General features: G+C 31.4%; 2 protein-coding genes across 3 annotated transcripts in view; both read right to left on the bottom strand.

The window, feature by feature from the left end:
• LOC130987205 (uncharacterized) overlaps positions 1-27,984 on the bottom strand; it is a 698,101-nt gene that overhangs the window by 2,282 nt on the left and 667,835 nt on the right. The window lies entirely within an intron of this gene.
• On the bottom strand, positions 26,752-27,978 carry LOC130987218 (late embryogenesis abundant protein 6-like). The gene is made up of 2 exons (XM_057910881.1): positions 27,882-27,978; positions 26,752-27,231 (listed from the first exon to the last, which is right to left on the bottom strand). The coding sequence occupies exons 1-2, from the start codon at positions 27,966-27,968 to the stop codon at positions 26,944-26,946; spliced, it is 375 nt and encodes a 124-aa protein (XP_057766864.1). The 5' UTR covers positions 27,969-27,978; the 3' UTR covers positions 26,752-26,943.

Below are 27,984 nucleotides of genomic sequence, written 5' to 3' on the forward strand. Positions count from 1 at the left end.
ATCGTCACGCTGAATTTTCAGTTGTCCATATCAGCTTCAAATTGGGGGGATTTTCTAATTTTGGGAATATTAAGAAAAAAAAAATTGCGTTTATATATTCCTATGTCAAACTAAAAGGTCGTGACAAAATCGCGAAAAAACTGAAATCTTTTAAATTTACGAACAATTAATAATAATAATAATAATAATAATAATAATAATAATAATAATAATAATAATAATAATAATAATAAAGATTCTATTAACGTGGTATGGATGAATGGCGGTGGTTTATTTAGGCATATAGTTGTGCGCATCGATTCCTTTCTTTTCCCCATCTGTATTTGCACTAACTTTACAAGTGCACCTTTCACGTCATTTTCCTATTTAACTTTAAAAAATATATATATAAAATCACATAATTCAATTTTGATTTATCGAGCAAAAATTCGATCGTGCGGCAAAAAAATCTATAAAAATAATTTACAAAGAATTTAGTTCATATTTGTGATTTGTGAATATCCTGTAATGCAGTTATATTTTGAGCATTTGTAATTTCCTAACGTGCCCTACAGAATATTTCAATATTTTCCACTATACATTTAGTTTATTATATATTTTTACAATCTAAATTCACTCTATCATATTGATAAATTACATAACATTGTAATGTACATGATATGTATTAATAAAACGAAAAATAGAAAAAGTATATGAAAATGTAGAATTACAAAGATACATATATAGATGCTACAAACTTGGGAGCAATGGTCAGGCCGGAGCTGCCGAAGTAATTCTTTTCCTTTCATGCCGGTGTTCCTCGTTCTTGGCGGCATGGTGTGGATGATGGCCAGTCCGAAGCTCATTCCCATGTCGCCATTTCTCTTTCTTTTATCTTTTGTCTGGTCATGATTTTTCTCTTTAAATGAACACTTTTTTTTTCCTTTTTAAGGTTTTTGTTCTTTGGATTTTTTTTTAAAATATTTTAATGAGGCTCGGCCCTTAATCTGTTTTTTTGTTTTTTTAAGGATTTTTAAAATTTTATTCGTTATTTTTATACAACTGTAATTTAATAATAGATGCTACAAACTTATGTCTGTAATTTGAGAGTATTTATTATTGTTAATTTTCTAAATATTTATATCAAAGTATCTAGGGGCAGAGCAAATATAATATGAGTGTGCAAGTTCTTACACTACGACAAAATGTTTCAATATATATTGACATGATTTTTGATAAATAGTGACACTTATAAATGTCACAAAATAAAATTGTGACATATTGAATTGAGAAGCTATTATGCGTGTCAAAAATATAAAATCATGTCACTAAACTTAATGATATTTGAAGATATATACTATATGTGTTGTGTGACACGCCCTCTGTGTGTGTGTGGGAGAGAGGGAGAGAGAGAAAGATAGAGAGAGTATATTGTGAGATCTTTGTGTAACAAATTATATTTTATGATAATTTTAGATATATATCACAAAATTTGTCACATGGATAAATGTCATAAAATTTGTTGCACTTTTAAATATAACAAAACTTACATTTCTATGTGCAATTAAATTATATAGATACATGTGTGAGTGTAGCTAAACTTTGTTACACTTCAAGATGTAACAAATTTTGTGACATATCTCTTGATGTCATTAAAATTATGTCACTACTAGACATTTTGTTGTAGTGTTAAAATAGCCCATTTTTTAAAAAAATGCTCCCTCCATCCCAACTTTTAGTATCCACTTGAGAATGATACGAATTTTAATAAAACGGTTGATTGTGTCACTAGTTGAATAAGGGTCTCACTTTTATGAGAATGTTAAATTATTAAACTAGAGTCTCCCATTTTTACTATACATAAAAATAGATACTAAAATATAGAATAGACTAAAATAAAAATATGAGTTCTAAAAATTGGAACGAAAAGAGTACTAATTTTTCCTTACGTATAATCAACAAAATCTACATAAAATTTTTATAACTCAACGATTAAAATTACTGATATAATCTAATGAAAATAAATTATAAGTTTATAACTAAATACTCCTAATGATTACATTGCCAGATGATTCTAGAAAACGAGAAAAATGAAGATGTATGATAATACGATTGAAGATGAGTTAAATACTCGCTCTATTTAATATGATTATTGAGAAAAAACTAATTAAAAAATAAAAGTGATATAAAATGGTGGAGCTCGTAACCTTTTACGAGAGAATTCGATTGTTTTCATTTTTTTTGAAATAAGCTATTATAAATGGGACAATCAAAAAAAGAAAGTTATACATTATCGATAAGACGAGAGAGTATATTGTATAGTTGGAGTTAAAAATATACTAAGATAAATAATTTAATGATCTATGGTAGGATAATACAAAGAAATTTTGACAATTTATATCAAAGAACGACAAAAAAAAAAAGAAATTTAAATTAAAATACAAGAAATATCTATATATAATTAAATAAACAACTTGCACGCAGACATGACCACTATCCACATAAAAGTGAGAAAACTATATCGAACACAGATGAGATTGAAACTAAGACATCTCACAAAAAAATAAAAATAAAATTGAGCGCCTCAAATTTGACACTTGAATAAGGCTCCTGACCAAAGAAGTACTCCACTAAATTAAGTTTGACTAAGATAAAGAAGTTTAACAATCTATGCAAGGAAACGGTATAATTAAGATTAATGAGCTTTGATTAAGATTAAGAGGGTGTTTCGCTGAGCTTATAAGCTCTTCAAAACAGCTTATAAGCTGTTTAAGAGCTTATAAGCTTCTTCAAAGTGTTTGGCAAAATAAGCTCCTCAACAGCTTATAAGCTCCAAAAATAAGCTCCAAGAGCTTATAAGTTCCCCAAAAAATAAGTTGCTCTACCCCAACTTATTTTTTTATAATCTCATATGCAACAATCTTTTTACAAATATTTTTCAACTATAATTTATTATTTCCATCATATATCATTTAAGTTTATTTTTCTTCGATTTTCTCTCTTAAAAAAAATATTTTCTCTCTCTAGCAAAAAAATTCTCTCTGTAGCTTATAAGCTCAATTATCGAAACACTTTGACAACTTATAAGCTCTTAAAAATTACATCTTATAAGCTCTTGAAACATCTTATAAGCTTCAAGAGCTTATAAGCTCTTTAAAATAAGCTTAGCCAAACACCCTCTAAGTATCTTAAAAAAAATAAACTTATCGCTAAAGAGTTTCTAACTCGTAAGATTAAATATACTATGATAAAAGAAATTTAACGATATATGCTGGGGAACGATAAAATTAAGTTGACTTAGATAAACAAATTTAACGACATATGCGAGAGAACAATAAAGATTAATGGGCTTTATTTTGATATCTTTTTGCTCGTGAGGAGCTCAAATGGTAAATTTGAGGCATCTAAAAAAATTTTGCGGATAATTTTTCCACTCTTATGTAAGTAATGATTCTGCCTGCATACGAGTAGTTTTACAATATTTTCCCAGTCTTATTTGAGAATTAATTCTTAAAAGAAAAATTGATGTCTTTTTACAATATTTTTCATCTTACTAGATCTTTCTAATTTCATATGCTTATTTGATTATATATTAAATATCTCTTGTAATTCTAAGAAGAAGAAAAAAAGGCAAAAATTTGCGTGCGGCTGGCCGCATAGCATAAGAACTGTTATTTTTATTCATAAGAACTTTTACTTTTAGTTATTTTCACCCATTAATACTTATACTCTTAAATATTTGGTCAAATAATCATTGTTGTAATAAAAAGTATTATTACCATGAAATGTATTATTTCTAAAGTATTACATTTATTCACGATAAATGTTACTTTCATTCATCCAAAAACAAAAATGATGTCTTTTTACAATATTTTTCATCTTACTAAATTTTTTTAGTTTCATATTCGATATTTTTAGATCATTTTTTAATAGATATATCAGAATGTCTCCAAGGGAACACTAAGCGGTGCGATCTCCTGTGTGTGAATAGTGAGGTCTCAGGTTCAAACCCCACTGCTCTCCCTCCCCAACTCCCCCAAGTCAAAAAACAGATATATTAGAATCATTAACTTTTCCGTTAAATCTATTCGACTTTTCACCGCTATTATTAAACTAAATTAAATTTCACATCATATTCTCCTAAAAATAATGCTAATAATTCCACATCATATTTATTAACTTTTTCGTTAAATCTATTCGACTTTTCACCGCTATTATTAAACTAAATTAAATTTCACATCATATTCTCCTAAAAATAATGCTAATAATTCCACATCACATTTTAACGGATTAATGAAATCTACCAAGACTCATATCTACTCTTTACTTCCAGAGTCCAGACAATTATATTCATAATACAAACACTTAAATTTCAATTACGAAAAGAAAACCATCTATTTAACATCGACATTTAGAATCTTAGTAAAATTACCAAATTACCATATATGCAATGCAACTCTGCAAGTCTGCAACTAGTTGCTGAAATCCTTAACTGGTAGTTTGTACTCATGAGAAGAATCAAAGGAGAAACTGTTATGAAAATGAAACACGAAGACTCGAAGTGAATTAGAAAACTATCATGCTCCAAGAGGATAATAATAATAATAATAATAATAATAATAATAATAATAATAATAATAATAATAATAATAATAATAATAATAATAATAATAATAATAATAATAATAATAATAATAATAATAATAATAATAATAATAATAATAATAATAATAATAATAATAATAATAATAATAATAATAATAATAATAATAATAATAATAATAATAATAATAATAATAATAATAATAATAATAATAATAATAATAATAATAATAATAATAATAATAATAATAATAATAATAATAATAAGCAATTCCAGTCCTTTTCTTCCACTCTTTTTTGATAATCTTTTGAAGTATGTATCATGTGTTAATAGGGGCCTCGATAATGAAAATATATGCACATAATCTATTTTCTTTGATGATAATGAAACGAAGCTTAATTAGCAAGACCCTTCTACTCCAACTAATAGATCGGGAGTTCATCAAGAAGAAAAATGAAAAATCATTATTAATTCTTTAAAAAAAATCTACATTCTTCGATAATTTTGCCAACTATATATCAATCAATGCTTATTTATTTAAGTAAGATATGTCCAATGACTTATTCTTTGACGGGGCCGGGCCGGGGATCAAATCAATAAGATAATTAGACGTTTTAACAGAATGTATATATAGGATTAGATTACATAAACATTATTTAAATAAGAATTAATAATTGAATCTAATCACTATTTGAAAAAATATTGAAGTAATTTACGCGGGGCCGATCCTAAAAAAAATAGGGTCCGGGGTGAAGTAATAAAAATGGCCCCTCTATTTATCATAATAAAAATACTATATGACAATTATACGAAAATAAAAAATATTCTTTTTAATTATACAAAATGACTTCTTCTAGATTTTTTTACTTGCAACGTCATTTATATAAGGTATTTGTCGGTTATGGGAGATTCCCACATAAGCGATTTGAAATTCGCAATACTTTTTTTTTGGAGGGAGAATTCGCAATACTTTATCGTTGTAATAATATAGTAAGTTGTGACTTTGTGTGCACATGAATATATTATATAATTAAATAAGGTATATAGACGTATGATTAGGAATGACAGTTGTATCTGCGGGTACTTGTACCTAATGGGGGCGGGGCGAAATAGTGGAGATGGGGGTGGGGTTCGGGTTTATATTTTCATGCCCCTATCGAGTTCGGGGCGAGTACAAAGGTATAGAACCCACCCCCGAACCCATCCCGATAATATTTATAATATATTTTTGTGATGTTGAATAACTTAAATAGACTTTCATTATTTATTTAAATTTTCGTGGATTTTATATCCTTTGTGATGGATCAATATGTTAAAGTTAGTCTTTAATTATTATTTTTGCAATAATATATATAAAAAATATTTGACGGGTATCTTTCTCCCACTAAGTAATCTTTGACCTGTCATGTCCTCACCCCGATTTTTAAGTAGATATGGGGTCGGGTCTGAGCTAGGGTAAATTTCTGAATCGAGCGGGTATAGACGTGGAAAAGCAATATATGACCATGTCTTGCTCCGTTTACATCTCTAGTATGAATAAGGTATACATTGATTATTCAAGATTCATATATGAGTGATTTAAAATTTATGATAAATCAAGATACAGTTATAATTATAAATGTTGGATTGAGTGAATCAAGGGTGATTAATTATTAGTTCTTAGTTCTCATAAAGGATGTAAATTTCATTGAATCCACGCCTTCTGCAAAAAAGATCAAATAATTTTTTTTCGTTGTTATATGAACTAAAAATAAGTTTAGTTCATAGATCTTTACCGATTAAGATTGAGTTTCAAACAATTCTATAAGCATACAATAATGCTTTTTTATGTGATAACGTTTTTTTTCATATATAGATGAATGCTTATTTTATAATGGGTTAATACCGTGAAAAATCATGAACTTTGGTGCGATTTCCAAACTTTCCATGAACTATTTTTTTTATCAAATTTTCCATGAATTTAAACGCCTGAACAATTTTTCCACGGTTTTTACCTCCGGTGAAGGTCCGGTCTTAGTTGGCGCCTACGTGGCAATACCGAGCTGACATGACGCCTACGTGGTAATACTGAGTTGACGTGGCCTCCTACTTGGAAAAAAAATAAACAAAAAAATAGAAAAGCGATTATTTTTCCTCCCCTTCCTCCAGGTCGGCCGGTGGACCGCTGCCTTCCTCCGGCGAAGCAGCGCCGACGACCACCACCTCTGCCTTCAAAGAGCTATGCCGTCTTCGTTTCCGATCGTCCACAAGAAATCCCCAAAATCCTCCACCCCAAACCTGCACCGCCACCCTCTTCAAATCAGCGATTCCGCCGCATTGAACCCCCTCTACCGCCCTCTCTCTCTCCACCGCCCTCCACCATCATCACTACGAAGACTCGCTGGCCCTAATTTCAGCAGATGCGGCCAAAACCCTACCTCCTCCGCCGTACCTGCTCCACTGTGCCTCCACCGCCGCTATCTTCTCAATTTCAGCAGACGCAATCAAACCTTATCTTTCCATTCATCTCGACTCACGACACCTCCCCCTCTCTCGCCACCGCTCCCTCTCTCTCCATCGCCCTCCACCACCAACATCACCAGATTCGCCGTCACCAACCACCCCCGTAGCTCCGCCGCCTCCCCTGGCATGGTTGGACTCGCAAATTCACCGCCTCTAGCCCTGGTATGGTTGGGCTCGCAGATCTGCCGCCACCAACCACCCCCGTAGCTTCGCCGCCTCTCCTGGCATGCTCGCAGATCCACCGCCACCAGCCACGGCGGCGAGTTCGACCTCCAACCGAGAGAGAGAGGTTTTGGCTCAAAACGACGTCGTTTTACCCTCAACTAAACGACGTCGTTTCTTTTCGCCGCCGGCTACGCCATGTCAGCACTCAATTTGGGGATTTTTGAAAATCGTGGAAAAATTGTTCAACCCCTTAAGTTCATGGAAAATTTGATAAAAAAATAGTTCATGGAAAGTTTGGAAATCGCACCAAAGTTCATGGTTTTTCACGGCATTAACCCTTTTATAATCATACTTTTTATACATTCATTAATTCATAATATTATTATTATACTTATATTTTATTTATGTTACTGTATTAAGTTAAAATTAATTTTCAGCAAAGTCCATGTATAAGTTGTTAGAGTTAGAGTAAAATTTGTATTCTATAATATTGTCATTATGTAGACAAGTGATAGTATCTGCAGATGTTTTACTCAGACTTAGCACAATATCTTAATTAGTTAGTATATTCGGGTGTATTAAGTGACAGTCGAGACATCTAAAAGCTGTTAACATGCGAATTTTAGCAGCTATCTTGAAGTCATCTCTATGCGATTATTATGGATATACATGGCCACGAATCTATAGATTATATGAAGCATTATCAGATAGCAATTACAAATAGACTCCGTCTTTATCTATCGAGTCTTATTCAAGTTGAAACTATGCCATAGTTCGTCTATATATATGCGAAGAAGAGGATCAGTTAGGGCTGTCACTTTTTGTGACATTCTCCCGCGTTTTACAGAATATTTTTGTGCATATTTCCAAATAATACAGTATGTGAGTTTGCGGTCTTGTTAATTGCTTATTTCATGTTTCTCGTAAGCGATAGGTTCGTGTAGTTCTTTGTTATTCGATTATTGCTTTCATGAGGCTGTTGGTGAACGTTTTTCATAGGGTTTAGGTGGTGAATGTATTGTATTCACACCTAGGTAGTAAGTTGTTGTCTTGCTCTGAATTGTCCATTGTTGGTGGAGTTTTGGGAAGATATAGAAGCTAAGTAAAATCGAGTCTTATTGTGTAAATCTTTTGTATATCTTAACTTCATATAGTGGATCGTTTATCCTGGACGAGGCCCTCCAGACGTAGATATTTTATCATCGAACTAAATTATCATTCTCGGTGTATTGTTCTATACTGTGTTAGTATATTCAGTGATATTGTATTTCCATACGTACTACCTTCCGTGTGTGTGAAATTTTATGTGTATAGATTGGTGACAATTTCAATTAGCATCTCTAATTTGTTCTATCATTATTTGGATAAAATTATTGGTTGGTATATATAGCTGTATAACTTAGACGGGGGCGACAATAATAAAGTTTATCTCATCTTTGTCGGGTTAATATATATTTATATTTAATTGTTGCGTTGTAAACATTATTTATATCAAAATAAGACTATTACACGAAAATGGCAATTACTCAAAGAGCACAGGAGTTAGGATAGTAGTTTAATTAGAACGGTCAAAGTTGCGTTTTAGGACTGCTTATTTTTAATGTGTTCGCAATCTATAACATGATAGCAAAGTTTATACATATGGGGAATAATGGGGACTATATATGTTATCTAAATTTCAAACTCAAAATTTTAAAAAGTCAATTTTTATATATACGACTCGATTGCTTTGGTAATGGAAGCTTCACAAAATACTAAAAATTGATGGTTTTATAAGAAAAGAAAAGAAAAAAACAAATCTTTTATCAGTAATTTTCAAATCTTAAAACATGAACTATAAATTTATGTATAACAATGAAAAAACTTGTTTTTAAATTCTAAAATACCAACTAAGTAAAGTATTATTTCGAATTATTTATATATCGATGGAGTGGCAAAGTTTATAGTTAAAGTGGCTTATTAGAATATACAAACTATAACAAATGAGTAAGTTTATAGAGCCATTGTGAATAATAAATTGCAAACGGAAGATTAATACCTAGTTTCTTTTGAGCAACTCAAAAGGAAAATCTAGTTGTGAGAAAACTCATCTAATAAGTGCTATCATATTCATGAATAAATAGATTGATGTAACGATTGGGTTTTTGTAGACTACCATAACCATATGATAGCATACACATATTCAGAACACATTATACTTATCCTTGTTGGTTAATAGTCCATTTCTCAATCTATATATAATTATTGACAACTTTATTAGACTTTTGGGGTTTGTTAGTGATACGTCAAAATCATGATTTATTTGCGAAAACGTGACATTTTTTGACAAAAATCACTCGCTATAATTGTCATAGCCCAATCCAGCAGTACACTTGATTCACCAATAGCTTTTGTGGTCTTCAAATTTTCGAATTAAATTGAAGAAATAAAGTATAATGATTAATGACATCATTATTTGACATGCGATATAACACTGGCCATTATTTCTTTATGTTTAAGTCTTTGTTTGTCTCGATTGAAAAATTATATGTAAGCGCATATTATGTGCACAATAACTTTAAAAAACTTATTAGTATATTATATATTAATACAATAAAGGACAAATAGTGTTAAAATCCATGAAATTTGGCGTGATTCTCGTTTTTTTCTTGACCTTAAAATTTCGCATATAAATCCATAAACTTGTATCCGATTTGTAATTTTCCCATAAAATTAAAATTCTCCCCAAATAATGCTAACATGGCAATCAGAAATACACGTAAGCTGTTTTTTACGGCGACTAGAACGACTGCGTTTCAGTTAACCATTAAATGTCGTCGTTTTAATTGGTTTTTTGGTGATTAAATCAAAATCAACTCAAATCCCTCTTCAAATTAGAGTTCTTCACGAAGAAATATGAAAATCTGAATTTATTAAACAAATTGAACACTAATTTTAGACCCCAATTCACACTAAGTAAAGAATTTCCTTTAAATTTATCAGAAATTAAGGCACAAACTCATTCTTCAACAAGGGCTTCGTCCGCGTCTTTATGGCCATCAGCGCCTTCGTGTTCCCCACAACGGCATCGGTAGTGGCACCCCTACCTCCGCCGCGTGCTCCATCCGCCTGATCTTTTTCCGCCGCCGACACCTCCTCACGTAAGCAAACAACATCGCCAGTGCTAACACCAGCGCCACCCCTCCCAACACCGCAGTCACAATTATCCAAACCATCTTCTTCCCCTTTCCCTTTTCCTTCCCGGTGATGCTTCGCGGCGCACCTCCGTTTGGTGCCGGCGCAAGCGCCGCCACCGTCTCCACCGTTATTGGGTAATGCCCCTGGTCAGCAGACAAACAAGTCGTCTCATTCACCACGTCGAGCGGCATAGGGTTATTAAATTCAAATGCAAAACGACGATGGTTTGCCCCTTAATTAATATATTCAGCATAAGTGTGACATGTATGTGACACGTCATCTAATTAATGGCCGAAAAATATCATTATGGGAAAATTATAAATTAGAGCAACGATAATGAATTTATAAGCGAGATTTTAAGGTTAAGGAAAAAATAAGAATCCAAATTTTATGAATTTTGACGCTATTTGCCTTATAATATAATACTACAAAATAAATTAATTGCATGTCGCAATATATGTAGTCTGATTGCTTCAAATTCAACGGTCCACACTACTATTGAAATGTTGAAGCCAATTGGAAACAGCCCAATCGGTGCAGTTTGGAAGCATGCAATTATTAACAAGTGACTTTTTTTTATTATTATTGTTTTGTTTTTTTAATGACAAGTGACTTTTTTTTATTTAGTGTACGTGAATTTTTTTTTATACGAATAGAAATCTGCATTTTTTCTACTTAATAGTTTATAATAATTCTTTTTTTCAATAAATGGTAGCAAGGAATAATTAACAATAAACCTTTTCTTTAGGGGTTGGTCTAGCTAGAAGAAATTCATCCTGTCAAATGATTTACTCCCTCACTCTATAAAAAAAATGGGCACATTTTTTCAATACAAATTTTAATAAAAAAAAAATGAATAGTGGAAAAAAAATGTCTCACAATCTTTTGAAATGAGTAGTTGAGATTGAATTAAATGTGATTTTTTGTAAATAAAGAGTATTTGTATGGATAAAAGATAAGAAAAAGAAGTGGATCCATGTATTAAAAAGGAAGGCATCCTATTTTTTATGGACGCTAAAAATAGTAATTATGTCCTATTTTTTGAAGAAATACTTAAACCGACACCGAGCTATAAATGTGTTGGCTGCATGCCCTGCCCCTAACATCAATTAACTCATTTTCCGCGGGATTAATTAGGCTTGACTTTAATCTAGTCATTAATTAATCACCCTAATTAGGAAGAATTTAAGGTCTTAAAATAGCACTTTCATGTCAAGTTTTCTTGAAAATATACTAAAGTATAGATTTTTATTGTGTCTCCTCTAAATCTTGAGACTGCGAGGTAGTCACCATGACATGTCATCGTTTTGAGACAATTGATAAATAATCCTTTTCTTTCTTTCTTTTTCAGAGAGATAATTAGCTAAAATAGCACTTTCATGTCAAGATCAGGTTGATTTTATTTGTGATCATGTCATTAGTAGGGATCAAAATTGAATGGGTAATTTCGATGCGACAGCCGAAAGTGGTGTGCATGCCTTTAAAAAAAATTACTAGTCCATTCATCTCACCTATCTTAAGATAATTTTTATTTTGAGCATCTCACTTATTTTGAAATATTTTATTATTTGACAAAAAATTTACTCTTTATTTACCTTTTTCATTTTTTTCACATATCACACTTAGCACATTAAATATTACTTCCTCCGTTTCACTCTAATAGTCCAATTTTCTTTTTCGAGACGTCCCGCTATAATAGTCCTGTTTCTATTTTTGATAATGAATTTACACTACAAATAATATGGTCTCACACGCCTTTACACATTTTTACACTCAAAAAGCAAGTTTCTTGCTTTTTGAGTAATTACTTAAATTCAGTGCTAAAATTTTTTGTCTCAAGATAGATGGGACAGGGGAGTATTATAGTAAAATATAGTCCCCCATCCCCTTTATTTTGGCACAATTTTTTTGGGTACGGAGATAAAAAAAAAATGCATTGAGAGTATAAAGTGGATAAAGAGTACTTATTTAATGTGTAGAGAAGATAGAGACCGCATATTATTTTTGGAAAGTACCATTATAAATGAGACAAACTAAAAAAAAAAAAAATTGTCAAGATAAGTAAGAGGAAGAGAGTACTAATTTTGAGCTCGTTTATCAAATTTATTTCATCTGTTCACGAAAAAGAGTTTCACTTATTCTTTTTTCATTTATGAAAAAGAGTCTCATTTCACTTTTAAACTATCACATTCTACATTCTCTCTTATATTTAACTCTAAATTGTACTTTTATTCCATTTTTAACTAATAATATATTTTTATTATACTTTTTTATATTAATACTATTCTTATAAATTGTACTTTTATTTTATTTATAACCGCTTTAATAATTTTATTAAAACTTATGTTCAATATAATATGAGACTCGTGTCATGTTGGACTTATTATTTTTACTTCTGACAATATGGTTTTTTAACTAAATTTAATGTAACACGATAGGGAATATTTATTTCAGTTACCGCTGGAAATTTGAGAAAGCAAAAACAGGGATCAGGGCCATCAGGCAATGCATACACAATTGACTGCACAAATACAATATTGGGTTTAAATCATGTTTAAATTGCAAAAGCAGTCAAGTTTATATTTTTGGTATGTACAACTTTAAAGTCGTGAACAAAATAAAAAATGAGTTCAAAATTTTTGTATTTTATAAAAGTTTATATTTTTGGTATGTACAACTTTAAAGTCGTGAACAAAATAAAAATGAGTTCAAAATGTGTGTATTTTATAATAATCATTCCTTGAAATAGATGTACATGTGCACATGTGACATGTCTGTCTACCGCGTCAGAATTTAAAATCATATTTAAATTACAAAAATAATAGAGTGGATTTTGAAAATGGCCTATTTATTTTAATAAAATTAAAAATTGTTCACTAAAATAAAAAAACTTAAAAAATGGCTACTGGTACCATTTTATCCTTTATACATCAAGGGGACACCAACCAATGCGACCTCCTGTGTGTGAACAGTGAGGTTTTGGGTTCAAATCTCACTGCTCCCCCTCCCCAACTCCCCCAAGTTAAAAACAAAAAAACATCACCCCTCTAAAAATTCGCGTATTTCACAACCAGTCGAATTCACAACCAGAATTTTTTGGTTCTAAATTCACAACCAAAATTTAATTCACAATCATGAGTTTTTTATTGTGAATTCACAACCAATTGAATTTATAACTAAAATTTAATTAACAACCATAATTTTTTGGTTGTGAATTCACAACCAAAATTTAATTTACAACCATAAATTTTTGGTTGTGAAATCACAACCAATCGAATTCACAACCATAATTTAATTCACAATCAGAATTTATTTTGGTTGTGAATTCAAGTAGTTGTGAATTTGAGTTTTTGAAGTTTGAATTCACAACTAAAACTAGAATTTATTTTGGTTGTGAATTCGAGTTTTAGTTGTGAATTCATAGACTTGATTGTGAATTTAAGAACATTAAGTTGTGAATTCATAGATCTGATTGTGAATTCAAGAATATTAACCAATTTTTTTTCTCAGAGTTTTGAAAATCAACTTCTAATCTTAAAAAAATATTACCAAATAATCCACACTCTTACTCGATTAGATACAATAGCTATTGTGCTATATTAATTAAAAGAACCTTAATTACCACTTAACTGTACCAAGCAAGCCAACCACAAACTCTAAAAACATTAAAATAAAACATTTCACCAATCGAAATCTCATTAGGTAAAGGCATAATTCTCAAGAAATTACAACATTTGCTTGGTTTGATTCCCAGAGACTTGATAAGCCATAAACTGTCAAACAATGGCATTCGCAGCACTAGCAATCCTCGGCCACAAATCGGCGCATTCCTTTCCATTTGGACGGGTAATAGCAGAACCTTTCATTTCCCCCTTTGAGTTTACAATAACACCAGCATTATCTTCAAATCAACGTCTGCGCTGCTTACGAAGTCGAACCGTCTCCGCAGTCATACCATTTCCTCCTCAAAATCCTGATTCAAAACCGCCCTTCAAATTGCCGCGACCAAATGCTGCAAGTTCTGGACCACATCGAGAAATTCGACACGCCCGAATGCATCTTCATCGATCTAATCAAGTTTTACGGTGGACGGGTGAACGGAAGCAGATTTTTTGATAGAGGCGTCGCGGTGGTGGTGGCTGTGCGATAGCCGGAGATTGAGTGATGGCGGCGCGGCGAACGGGCGGCGAGAGGGAGAGAGGGAGAGAGAGCGATAATTTTAGGTTTTTGGGATAGGAGTATTTCTGACTTTTTGCATAAAAATTGGTCAATTTTTAATATTTTTATTTTGCATAGACCAAAGTGGTCATATCTATATATTAACTCAAAATAATATTGTTTACATTTTTATTAATGATAGTACAATTTTAGAGTCGTGCACAAGATCAAAATGGACCGACAAATTCATATATGTACTGTTATTATCCCAAATTGAAACTCTAAATACTGCAAATTTTGTTAGAATTAACTTTGTATCATTCCTACTTTCTTTTGAAAATATATCGATCCCTACTTAAAAAATAAATAAAATTCAAGCGAATAAGAAAAATATGCATTATGCCATTTTTTAATCACAGTGAAATACAAAAGTGTTAAAAAAAATATATATGTGGGGTGTTAAAAAATCGAAAAATAAAGATTTAATTTTTAGTTATTTATTGGTCCTCATCACCATGTACTTTTTTTTTTTTTTTTTTTGTATTATCAGGAATGCCAAAAGAAGTCAAAACAAAGGTCACCAAAAAACCGAGAAAAACAAAAGGAAAAAAAGCCTTCTTCAGCAGGAGCGAGAAGGCCAAACGTAAACTAATAGTACTAAGCCCAATTGAAGTTTGCCTGCCCAAAAATCTTGGGCCAATTATTCCCTTTTCAAATTTCTTTTTCCCAATTATTTAAAAATAAATAAATAAAAGAAACTGTTCAATCATTTTCTGAAAGCCTTTATTCATTTACTTGTTGGTCTCACATACGTCCTCCCACAAATAAAATGAGACCCATTTACAAAAAGTGTAATATTGTATTGCCAATTCAATTTCAAAATCTTCTAGAGCCTTCCCAATTAATAATGCCGTTGGTCGCCGGTAGTCCAATTAATGAAATCATGATTATTTCATAATTCAAATATAATTATATGTTTGAATTTAGCCTTCCCACAAAAAATTGCTTTAGCCAACGATTTTTAAGTCGGTCTATTTTGTACACTCTCCAGCATCATGAGCTACATGTATCTCGAATGTTCATGACTTTTCTCTTTTATCCTTGGATATGATTTTCTTTTGTTTTATATGGTATTCTCTTTCGATTTTTAATATATATGTATATAGTAATTATGCATGTTATTATTAATTAAGTAGATATATGTTCATCGTTCAGATACTTTATATGCATACGTATGTAATACTATGTATAAATATGACTAAGACGACGACAGAGATGCATTTTCATCACAATAGAACATTAATTACGCATATATTACCTTAATTGGCTACATAAATTAGATCATAATAAAGAAAAATCTGTAGCAGTTATCTAATTGTTGAAGGGGAGAATTACGTTAGTGGGCATCATAAATCTTAAATTTCATAATCTATAAAAGAAATCTTAAATTCATGATAATACGTATACGCGGATTCATTTTGTAGTGGAATAGTAATTATGCTTCTTCTTAATTAATACTAGTTCAATTGGGTCCATGTGTTGGATAGTGTGATTAGTGTATGAGATTGTAGGTTCATATTCGAGTTTATCGTCCCACAATTTTTTTTAAATATATTATTTCTCCTTCTTCCTACTTTAATTACCCTCAATATTGTTTCTCCTTCTTACTATAATATAATTACCCTCATGTTTTTGATAGAAGATAATACTAATATTGTATAGTGTAATTTAGGCTCAACAACAAATTTATGAAAAATAGAAAAAATCGAGCTGAGAACAAAAAAATGGAAAAATGTGGAGAAAACTTGGAGAGGAAGATAACATTCATTTGTGCTAATTCTTATTATGAAATGATTTGCCTTACATTTGAATCTAAATGCCGTATTTATAGCCTATTATTTAGATACTAGTGCGCAACCCGTCGAAATTCGACGGGAAATTATTTTAACTTATTATATAAATTATTTTTAAATTTATTTAATTTAAGATAATATAGTTGAAATTATATTAATTTGAATCATATTCCTCAATTAAATGTTAACCTTTTGTTAGAATAATAAATATTCTTTTTATGTAGATTTTTATTTAATAATATTTGAAAAAATGTATTGATATTGAAAATTTTATTTTATCTGAGCATCATCTCGTCTGAACCTTGTAGGATCATATCATAATCTAAATTTCGGAAGACGACAACTAACGTTTGAACATCAGACTTTTGAGTATCATCTCGTCTAGACCTTAAACTACAAAAAATGAACTTTTATGCGTCAAGTTTTTTTAACATCACTATCTGGAGCTTTAAAAATCAAAGTTGACTTGTGAGATTGTATGATTTGGAGCTTCTAACATCATATAACTAACTTGTAATATCATTTTGTATGGAACTTGAAAAAATCTTGACAAACTTTTATGCATTATTAGTTCTAAATATTATAATTGGGTTCCAAGAATCATCTCGTTTGGAGTTTAAAAAAACAAATTTAACTTGTGAGTATCATCTCATTTGAACTTTGAATGACCACAATTAAGTTACAAGAATTATCTTGTGTGTAGCTTTAAAGATCATTATCATCTTTAGCTTGTAAGATTATAACTAACTTCTAAACATCATCTTGTATGCAGGTTGAAAAATCTTGACAATTTTTTGTGCATTATTTCATGTGGAGCTTGAAATATCATAATTGAGTTTCGAGCATCATTTTGTTTGAAATTTGAAAGAATAAAATGGACTTGTGAACATTAATTATCTTCAAATCTTGAGTTTCGAGCATCATTCCGTCTGAAAATTGAAAGAATAAAATTGACTCGTGAACATTATCTCGTTTGAAGTTTGAAAGATCATAACTAAGTTTTGAAAATCATCTCGTGTGTAGCTTAAGAAAGTTGACACGAGATTCAAATTGTATTAATTTATTTAGTATTTTAATTGATAGATTTTCATAAAAAATCTATGTTGAATCCAAATTTTATTTTTAAAATTTTATACAAAATATATTATTTTATAATCAAATTAAATTGAAGAAATAATTTACTTAATCAAACCAATTTATATTTTCAAATTAAATTAATTAGACCATGTATTTAATTAAATAAATTTGGTCAAATTAAATTGACAAAACAATTCAAATTGTATTAGTCTCAATCATTCCGCCAATTAAATGTAGATTTTTAATTTGGAGAGCAAGTGAAATCTTATAAAAATACTCAATGTGAAATGAGGTGATTTATATGAATTCTTCACTCGATTGAGATTATTATAAATTTGATACAAGATTAAAGATTTCTAATATATATTTTAACATCATATCCTTTGTTGTTCTTTATCTAAATTCTTCATTTATGAATTACTAATTTCATAATTTATCTATTATTATTATTATTATTATTATTATTATTATTATTATTATTATTATTATTATTATTATTATTATTATTATTATAGTAATGGACGAACATAAACAAATAAAGTTTGCAGAAATGAAAAATATATTTTTCTTCCCTATATAACTAAAATGTATGGATTTATTTTATAAAAAATAAAAATAAAATTTTAATTATTTTGATAGACATAAAATAAGATTTTGTTTTAAAGTAATCAGTTTATAGAATTTGTGCCTTATTATGTAAACATGTAAATCAATGACCGGACCCGTTTATAATTTACATATACGTGCATGTCTCAATTCAAACTTAATTTAAAATTAATTTTATTGAAAATTAAGAATATAAATCTTATATATATATATATATATATATATATATATTCATACAATATAATATATTGCAACATATACATATAACATGTACGCTATTGAGAAATATAAAATTAATAACAAATATACATCTAATCAATAACATTCAATTAAAATAATTTATAGTATATAGATTATAATTTTTTTCTTATCAGACATGTAAATCTAATTTTTATCTAGAAAAAATAAATAATAAAATTTATTAATTTAGATTATATGTAATGTTAATATTATTATATATATATACATTTATTATTAATTATATTTATTATGATTAATGAATCTTTATATATAGAATGTAATAAATAATTAATTAATAAATGGTGAAGATTATATAAGGTAAATTTTGAAATGGTGAGATTTTAGAGATGCCACATAGGTTAAGGCTTAATCCTATTATATAATAGATAATTTCAAGGTCCATTTAGCCTGGCTTCAAAGCCCAAATAATAATAAGAATACAATTTAAATTACATGTGCTCTTATCTTTCAGTACTGATCAGATCTGATTGGCTTTCAGATATGCTAAGTGTCTGGCTTCAGGTCTGGCTTTTCACCCTCACGCGGTGACATTATTAAAAAAAATCAAACAAAAATACATCTTAGAACAAAAACATTTTAATTTAGCAAAACAAACGCTGGAAAGACAGTAATGCATGGAATTGGATGTTGTCGATCAAACAAAATTGAAAGGGGTTTTTACCCTCCTTGTACTAGACAGACAGACCACGTAAAATTAGGATTTGTGGGGACTTATATGTTTAATTTTGTTTTGGTACAACCAATTCAAGAAATTCTAAACCACAAATCATTCAAAGTCGGCCAGGCCAACTCATTCTTAGTTCCCTCGACCAAAAGGGCATTGTAGCATTGAAATTGACTCTTTATTTCTCCCATTTATATGATTCGATTCTTTTCACTTTCAATGCCTCCAACTATATAGGACACTTTATTTAGTAACAATGACGTAACATTGATGATGTCATAATCACTACATGAGTTTACCTAATTTTCTGGTAATTGTAGTGTTACAGGTATTCGTTGGTCACCCGATTCCCTTAATCTGTTTTAGTTCCTTCTTTCTTTTTCTTTTTTTTTTTTTCAATAAATTACATAAGTAAATAAAGAAATTTAAACACTACACGACAGAGGATTTGAACTCAAGACCTCAGGTTTTAGGCATTAATTAACCTCTTTTTTAGATACTTCTTTTTATGACTAGCTATGCGTGAATACTAGATAATTCGATTATAATTTCACTCATGTGTAATACACAAAAAAGGCAAATTGTAATTGAAAAATAAAACCTAAACGCAGTATATGGTGAAATTAAAATACTTCATCCGTCCTCAAAGATTGTTTGTTTATTACTATTTTCGTCCATCCTCAAAGATTGTGTGTTTTTCTTTTTTGGAAACCTACTTTATACTTTAAACCTCATTCACACTCAATATTTACACAATACTCACTCTTTATTTTTACAATTTGGTGAGCTCCATACTACCCTTTAACAATAAAATCACATCTTCCAAGTTTTTTATTAAAACTCGTGCGCTCCACTCCATCACACACTCTTTGTGGACGGAGGGAGTATATCAACTTGAGATTTTTGAATTTGAGTAGACATCTCTACATCAATCTTTGTGCTCATCCCCGTTCTCGATCTTATATTAATTTTACTTTGTGAATCTTTATTTCGTGTTGTGCTGGAATGAGTTAAAATAAAATTTTATTTCAAAATATAAATTAAAAATTATTTTAAATTTTTAGACCATGAAGATCTACGATAAATTTAACATTTTATTTGATGAATTCAAGGTTATGAGTTTGAATATAATAAAAACAGAAATTTTAATTTTTGAATTCATGAATTTATACATAATTTACATAAAATTTATATGAATTCGTAGTACGTATTTTAAATGGGATTTGTAACCTAATCCTTCCTGTGTTATGTTTGCGTGTATATATGCTAATTAAATGAAGATGTTATTTAATTAAATGACGATTTTATATAATAAAAGAAAAGAAAAAACCTAAAAAAACCCTTGAAAGCACAGAAAGAGCAGACTAAGGGCCGAGCCTCATTAAAACCTTTTCACGGAAAACCCAGTGGGAAAAACCGTGAAAAGGAAAAAGATTACTCGTCTAAACACAAGACGAAAGTAGGGAAGAGCGGAAGGAGATACAACTCCGAGATTCAGAATATCAACGAAAAAATCAACTGAATCCCCTAAAGAAAACGTCCCCGATAAACAGAGACAAAAACCAACGGAGTCCGACCAGTAGCGTCCTCTAGCCGAGCGTACACAAACCCGGAAGCACTCTACCGACACTCCATCCCTCACCAAACCAGGGCAGCACAAGCTCAACTTCATCCATCGCCTCAAAACCCACGCCTCTATCAGCGCAAGAACCAACGTTTCTGACGCAGATGGCTATGCGAAGCCATGTCAAGTCGAACCGTAGCCCTAATCTCATCAATCTCGTGCGGCCACCACCCTTCCGAACGTTGTTGGTTAGCCATTATATCTGCCGCCTTGTTTCCTTCTCTAAAGATGTGAGAAACCTGCAGCGAGAAAGCATCTAACATCTTTAAAATCCTATTCCATGCCGCCTTAAAACGCCAAGGCACATTCAAAGAACGAGAATTAAGAATTAAGATGTTATTTAATTTATAGAGACCATGTATGTGTAATATGTGACATGGATCACATTTTTTACTGACTCTCTCTTTTATGATAGCAACTCTAGTACGTCATTATAATTAGTACATAATAATTCCCTCCATATCAAAGTATAGATAGTCCTCTATTCTTCTCTTGAATGTCTTAAAATATAGTTCACTTTTAAATTTAAATTGCACTAAAATCTTCTTTTATTAAAATAACTTTATTTAATGTTTGCTAAGTTAATAAATGAAACAATAAATAAAGTTAAAATAAAATAATTACATATACATTATATTTTTCAAACAATATTAATTTTATTTTCTTAATATATATATATCTATAATTATATATTATCATAATTAATAAAAATCAGAGGAAAATATTACGATTTGTATAATATGTACTTTCTCCGTTGAGAATGGCATGTTAATTATTTTCATAAATGAACTGAAAAATGTTTTATAAATAAAAAATAAAATAAATATATTTTATTGACGGAGAGAGCATTATATACATAAAAAAAAGGACCACCTTTTTAATGATAGCAACCACCCTCGTACGTTCTTGATTAGTACAACATCACAAACTTCTATAAAAGCCCTAAATAAGAGTAGACTTCATAACCACACAATCACACTCTCAAAGACAGCCTTCTCAATCTTATCTTAACATAAATTAAAATTAAATATCAAGATCATTGCTCCAATTTTCTCTATATCCAAACCCTTATCTTTTGACTTTCGTTCTCTCGTCCAACCGTGATTAAATTGCATTTCTAAAACATGGAAAATTAATCCTATATATGAGGTAAGCTACACACACAACTTGTTCATTGTTAATTATCATCACATTTATACATCGATATATCTTTGCTTCACACACACACACACTAGATGGGATTGAAAAGGTGCAAGATTGGAGAAAAGCAGGGACAAAAACATAAGAGCAAGTTTGAAGAGAAAAAGGAGAGAGTTTGTGCTGCCTTATCATACCTATGGAGAAAAGCTAAAGCATTAAACGGGCCGGGCCGGGGGACGAGAACCGGGCTTCAATTGATGTTAGTGGATCCACACTTCTCTATTCCAGTCATTCCGATTAATGCTTGAATGCCAATTAAGAAGCTTCTTAATAAGTTTCACTGTCATAACCTAATTTATACTCTCCTACTCATGTTAGCTGTTACATCATCATTAGTGTGTCGTACGTATTAATTATCTAGCATACATGTATATATATATGGTATAATTCCATGTACTTCATTAATTTTTTTGGTATGTCCTTGCCGGTTTATGTAAATTATTGGTATATAGTTTGTGATCAGATTTTTTTTTTCTTTTTTTCAATATAATCAATAATGATTGCATTTACCTCTTTGATGACTCGAACTTCCGACCTATTAATTGAAAATTAGAAAGCAAATCAACCGCACTTTATTGTATAGTTTGTGATTAAATTAATTGTATGTAGTTTATAGTTCGAGCTTTGGAGTTATTCATAAAAATGACTTAATTTTTTAAAAATGCAAAAAAAAATATTTTTGAAGATGGTCTGAACTTTAAAAAATGTGAAAAATGACATTAACTTTAGGGCAAATGGCGTCAAAATTCCTGAAGTTTAGCGTGATTCTCGTTTTTCCCTTGACCTAAAAATCTCGCGTTAAAATCCATGACCATTGCTCCGATTTTCGTTTTTCCCTAAGTGACGTTTTCCGGCTATTAATTAGATGATGTGTCACCAATGTGGCACACTTATGCTGAGTAGATTAATTAGAAGCTATATGCTGAGTAGATTAATTAGAAGCTAAACGGCGTCGTTTTACGTCTTAATCAAATAACCTAATAGCATCAAAATACCTAAAGTTTGGCGCGATTCTTGTTTTTCCCTTGACCTTAACAATTCTCTAGACGCCGGACCGAACGTCCGTTGGGTTGGAAACGAGAACGAATCCGCCGGAAACTCTGCAAAAATTTAGAGCAGCAATCAACACCATCATATACATCTTCCATGCTGTATAAAACCCTAGTATAGAGAGAGAGAGAGAAAGAGAGACTAGTGATGGGTCCATGGTCCTCAACACGCCGCCTCTCTTTCCAGTCATCTCTCAGCCGTCGGACTTGCATCACTTCTCCTATCCTTACGATATGCTCATCTTCCGTCCATCCAATTCCATTGCCAACGCACCTTCGGTTGTTTTCAGCTTCAAGGCGGAGTGTTTTGGCAATTCTTCGTATTCAAATCTAAGAGTGTTTTGGGTATTTTTTTTGGTGAGGAACCCTAATTTGAAGAGGGATTTCAGTTCAATTTCATTTAATCCCAAACAAAATATAAAACGACAACGTTTAATGTTATGACTTAAACACAGTCGTTCAATTCGCCGGAAAATTAAGCCTACGTGGATATCTGATTGCCATGTCAGCATAAGTTTGGGGGAAAATTAATTTTATGAAAAAATTGATAATCGGCATCAAGTTCATGGATTTTAACATGAGATTTTTAGGTCAGGGAAAAAACGAGAATCGCGTAAAACTTCATGAATTTTGATGCTATTTACCCTTATCTTTAAAGTCATTTGTAAATATAATTGAACTTTAAAATATAAAAATAATCTAAACTTTAAAGTTATTTTTAAAAATAATCTAAAATTTTAAAAATCTAAAAAATAGTTCAAACTCTCATAATTATAAAAAATATCTTGAATTATGACCACGTGGAAAGTCTAAGGTCTATATAAAACTTACATGAAAATTCTAAATCACTTAGCGCATTCTAATAAAATATATAAAAATCCACTTTTTCTGTTGATCCTAATTAATCTCTCACAGAGAATTATATATCCTTAGCAATCATGCTTTCTTTACAATCAAATATAATTGAGCTTTGTTTGTTCCTGAAAATTTCGCCTATCCAAACACATATAAACTCACACACACATAAATTAATTAAAACTGACAAAGAGATTGATGCAGCAACTCGTGCAAAAGTTATAACTCACAGAAAGATTCTAACTGAAACTGGTGCAGAAAATATGAAGAACACAAGAACACCAACAATGATTACGCAGTTCGGTGATAAAATACCTATGTCTGGGGGGCTACGTCCAGGGTAAATTATCCACTAGTGATGATAAGATATACAAAGGACTTACACGCGCAAGCTCGTTCTCCCTAACCTCTATATCTTCCCAAACATCCACCAAGATGAATAATTGAGAGCAAATTAACAACTGGCTCCCTAAGCTTGAATGCTACACATTCAACACTTAAACCTAACAAATAAACTCTCTCCAACAGGCTGGAGCAATCGAAAACACAATAGAACAAACCCACGACCCACGCTTACAAAAGAAATAAGCCACAAACTAGAACACACTCATGTACTGTATGCTCTCTGCCCTAGCACGAAAATACTCTCAATATGAAGTAGAATATCAGAGAAAACAGCAGCAAATTCGAAATATCTTCATCGCCAATATACAACCAAACCCTAGAAAAAGTTTGGGCTCTTGGCGGGCTGCGGGCTCGAGGCGGAGGTCCATAATAAGGGTTCACTGAAACCCTAGGTAGAAGAACTCCCTTGCAAACTGAAGAACTAACATATATAAATTCGTAGGAAGGCCCAACAAAAACTCACAAAAAAAAGAAGCAAATAAGCCTTCAGGAACTTGCAACTGCAGTAGCAACTGTGAACTCCTGAAGACACTTCCTTTGATCCAATGACAACTAAACTTAGAGTATATAATGAAGGGTTGTATACTGAAAGCAAGACTTTATGCTTGTATACATTGATTCCTTAGTTCACTGTGATTCTTCTATCTGAAATATTGTTATTGCATAATCCTATTATAATCCAATTTATCTCATACTATAGATTATATGGTGTGTTGTAGATCACAGAAGATCATATAATTGGAAAAAGTTGAGATATAAATTGAGTTCACAATCGAGGCAACTATGGACGAGTTGTTGGTTTAGATTGTAGCATAAATGGATAAATAGTTTGTCTTGGCTATTTATTTATGCTAGTACCTTCGTGTATTGAACAGGATCACAGTGAGATGAATTCTTATATTCTGACTAATTAAGAATCAAGATCTCGGCGACTTAAATAATCTTAACCTTAGTTGGATTAATCGGTGTAAATAATATATTGACTATTGCTTTGATTTATCATGGGTGAGAGTTCTCTTGAAGCTCAATATACTCGATACTTTGGGTGATAGCAATTATTATTTGACATGCGATTATATTGCAATAAGGATCTGTGTCCTGCTAATAACAGGATGATAATATCCTCTCAAGGAACTTAATAAGTTTATCGTATTAAACCCTGCAGGTGGAATTAGTTCCGATACGATAATAAGTTTAAGTGGTAGCACTCGAGATGTCGTTTATAATTAAACGACTAATTAATTAATTAATTAATTGATCGTCAGAGGAATTAATTAATTAATGGATATTGGATATCTTAAACACGGGGATTAATTAAGTCTAATACTAGCCCCGACTCACCTAAAGAATAAAGAGGTAATTCAGTATTAATTTTCTAGTGGAATAAATTAATACTTGTGTCTCGATTTTATTCTGGACTGAATAGGAAAATCGAGCACTGGGAGGCCAAACTTTATTCAAGCTAGTAGATCCCCGCTTGGCCCAATAAAGGCTTCACTCCATATGGGGCGTCCGTCCATCTATTTCTCACTTAAGCCTTTGGGCTTTGTTTTAGTTTAATTAGATGATGGGCTTATTATTTAGGGTTTTAATACTCGGTATAAATAATAGGTACAACCCTAATTCTAATTACGTGTGACATTACGTGAGATAAAAAAGAGAGAAATCTGTGAGAGCACAGAAAGTGAGAAGCGGCGCGAATCCCTAGGAAACGGAGAGGACTTGAAGATCGTTGCCACCCAACGTCAAGTCTTGCCGTGGGAACAAGTTGGAAGATCAACACTGGAGTCGATCATTGCTGGATTTGCAAGTAAGATTCTATCCTCTTGCTATAGGCACATGATTTTTGTATGTATTCGTTTGATATTCGAAATGGATCACGGGCACGTGAATCATGTGTCAAAATATGGTTCCTGCGTATAAATACTCTTAGCAGTTCCAATTGAAGTTTCGAGACGTTTTCTTATTTTCTTCCTTTTTTCTTTACAAATCAAATATAATTGAGCTTTGCTTTGTGCCAATTGAAGTTTCGAGACGTTTTCTTATTTTCTTCCTTTTTTCGGATGATAATATTCAGAATATAAAGTGTGAATCAAACCCAAAAGATTCACATCATTTTTATATTCTTTTAAAATTAGTGTCATTTTGGCGAATGACTTCAAAAATATTTATGTCATTTTTTATATTTTCTAAAATTCATCCATTCTACAAATATTAATCTAAAATTTTGATCAATTTTTAAAATAACTCCAAATTTTAAATTATTATTCCATATTCTTTTAAAACAAATTACTCCTATAAATAACTGAAATGTTTAAATTTTTGTATTTTTCAAATTCAACCCATTTATGTAAATAATTCTAAAATTCAAGACATGAATTACAATTAATGTTTTGTATATATAAGTTCGTCCATAAAAAATAATCTCTTTTTATCATTTTAAAATATCTACAAAAATCAATTCATTCTCCACTTATAATACATTTAATTATTTTATTAAAATCTATATCATCCCATTCAAGAAATATTTTTTATGGACGAATTTCATTATTCATTTTATTATTTAAACAAAATTATATAAAAATAAATGATTATTATTATATAATACAAGCCTCAACTAATATTTTTTACTCCACAAAACATTGAAAAAAAAGTCCCCGAACCTTTCAAATAAAATGGAAAATAATTACAACGATCTGATCACAACAACTCAAAATACACGCCAAAAAAACACAAATTAAACTTCATTTGGTGAATCCGGCTGCTCACTTTGGGGCTGTCCAGCCCGGTGGATAGCCACCGTGAGGATACGCAGGAGCCGGCGGCGGAAAGGCGGAGCTGACAACCGGCTCCTGGTATCCTCCGCCGTGGTGGTGGTGGTGGGGGTGGGTGCAGCCGAGACCGCAGAGGCCGTGCTGGGCTGCGTGCAGCTTGTCGGCGGCGTGGTCGGCTTTGGCGGCGTGCATCTTCATCTTGGCTTCAGCTTCCTTGGCTTTCCTCCGCTCATGAGCTATCTCTCTCCCTTCCTTGGTCGGCGCCGCCGCTATCTCCGCCTAAATATAAATATAATTCATTCATTCACCGCATTAATCAATATGGGCTTTTGTTTTTATTAGAAGAATTTTGAAGAGATAAATAATTGGGAAATTTGCACCAAAATACACAAACTTTGCTGAAAATCCATATTTGACGCGATGTTAGAATTTTACATTTTAATACACCAATTTAAGAAGTTGTTCAATTTTGACACATTTTTCAATTCCGGCGACCGGCATTCTGACGTGGACGCCGGCGACCGGCATTCTGATGAGGGGAAGAAGGTGGTGGTGGCAGCTGGTGGCGATTTCGCCGGGAATGGAAGGCGGCGGCGCCGACAGGAGAGAAGAGGGAAGAGAGGTAGGGAGAAAGAGGGTGGAGGGCGGCGAGAGTGATGAGAGAGAAGGGGGAAGGTGACGTGTATAGAGAGAGAGAGAGTGGGGTGTGAGAGAGAGAGAGTGGAGTGTGTGTGTGTGTGTGACGTGGTGATGATGTGGCATTCCGGCGTCCACGTCAGAATGTCGGTCGCCGGAATTGAAAAATGTGTCAAAATTGAACAACTTCTTAAATTGGTGTATTAAAATGTAAAATCCTAACATCGCGTCAAATATGGATTTTCGACAAAGTTTGTGTATTTTGGTGCAAATTTCCCTAAATAATTAGATACCTTCTCTTGGGCTTTGGCTCTAAGGATTTCGACGTGCTCCTTGGCGACGGCGGCGCCGTCGGCGGCTTTCTGTTTAGCTGATTGCATGATCGATAAATGTAAT

This window comes from Salvia miltiorrhiza, chromosome 5 (assembly GCF_028751815.1).
Source record: "Salvia miltiorrhiza cultivar Shanhuang (shh) chromosome 5, IMPLAD_Smil_shh, whole genome shotgun sequence".
In the NCBI taxonomy this organism is placed as follows: domain Eukaryota; kingdom Viridiplantae; phylum Streptophyta; class Magnoliopsida; order Lamiales; family Lamiaceae; genus Salvia; species Salvia miltiorrhiza.

Excerpts from the sequence above, each read along its gene's own strand:
- LOC130987218 (XM_057910881.1), bottom strand. The coding sequence starts at position 27,968 with ATGCAATCAGCTAAACAGAAAGCCGCCGACGGCGCCGCCGTCGCCAAG. Across the intron at positions 27,232-27,881 it reads GAGCCAAAGCCCAAGAGAAG|GCGGAGATAGCGGCGGCGCC; the intron begins GTATCTAATTAT and ends ATTTATATTTAG.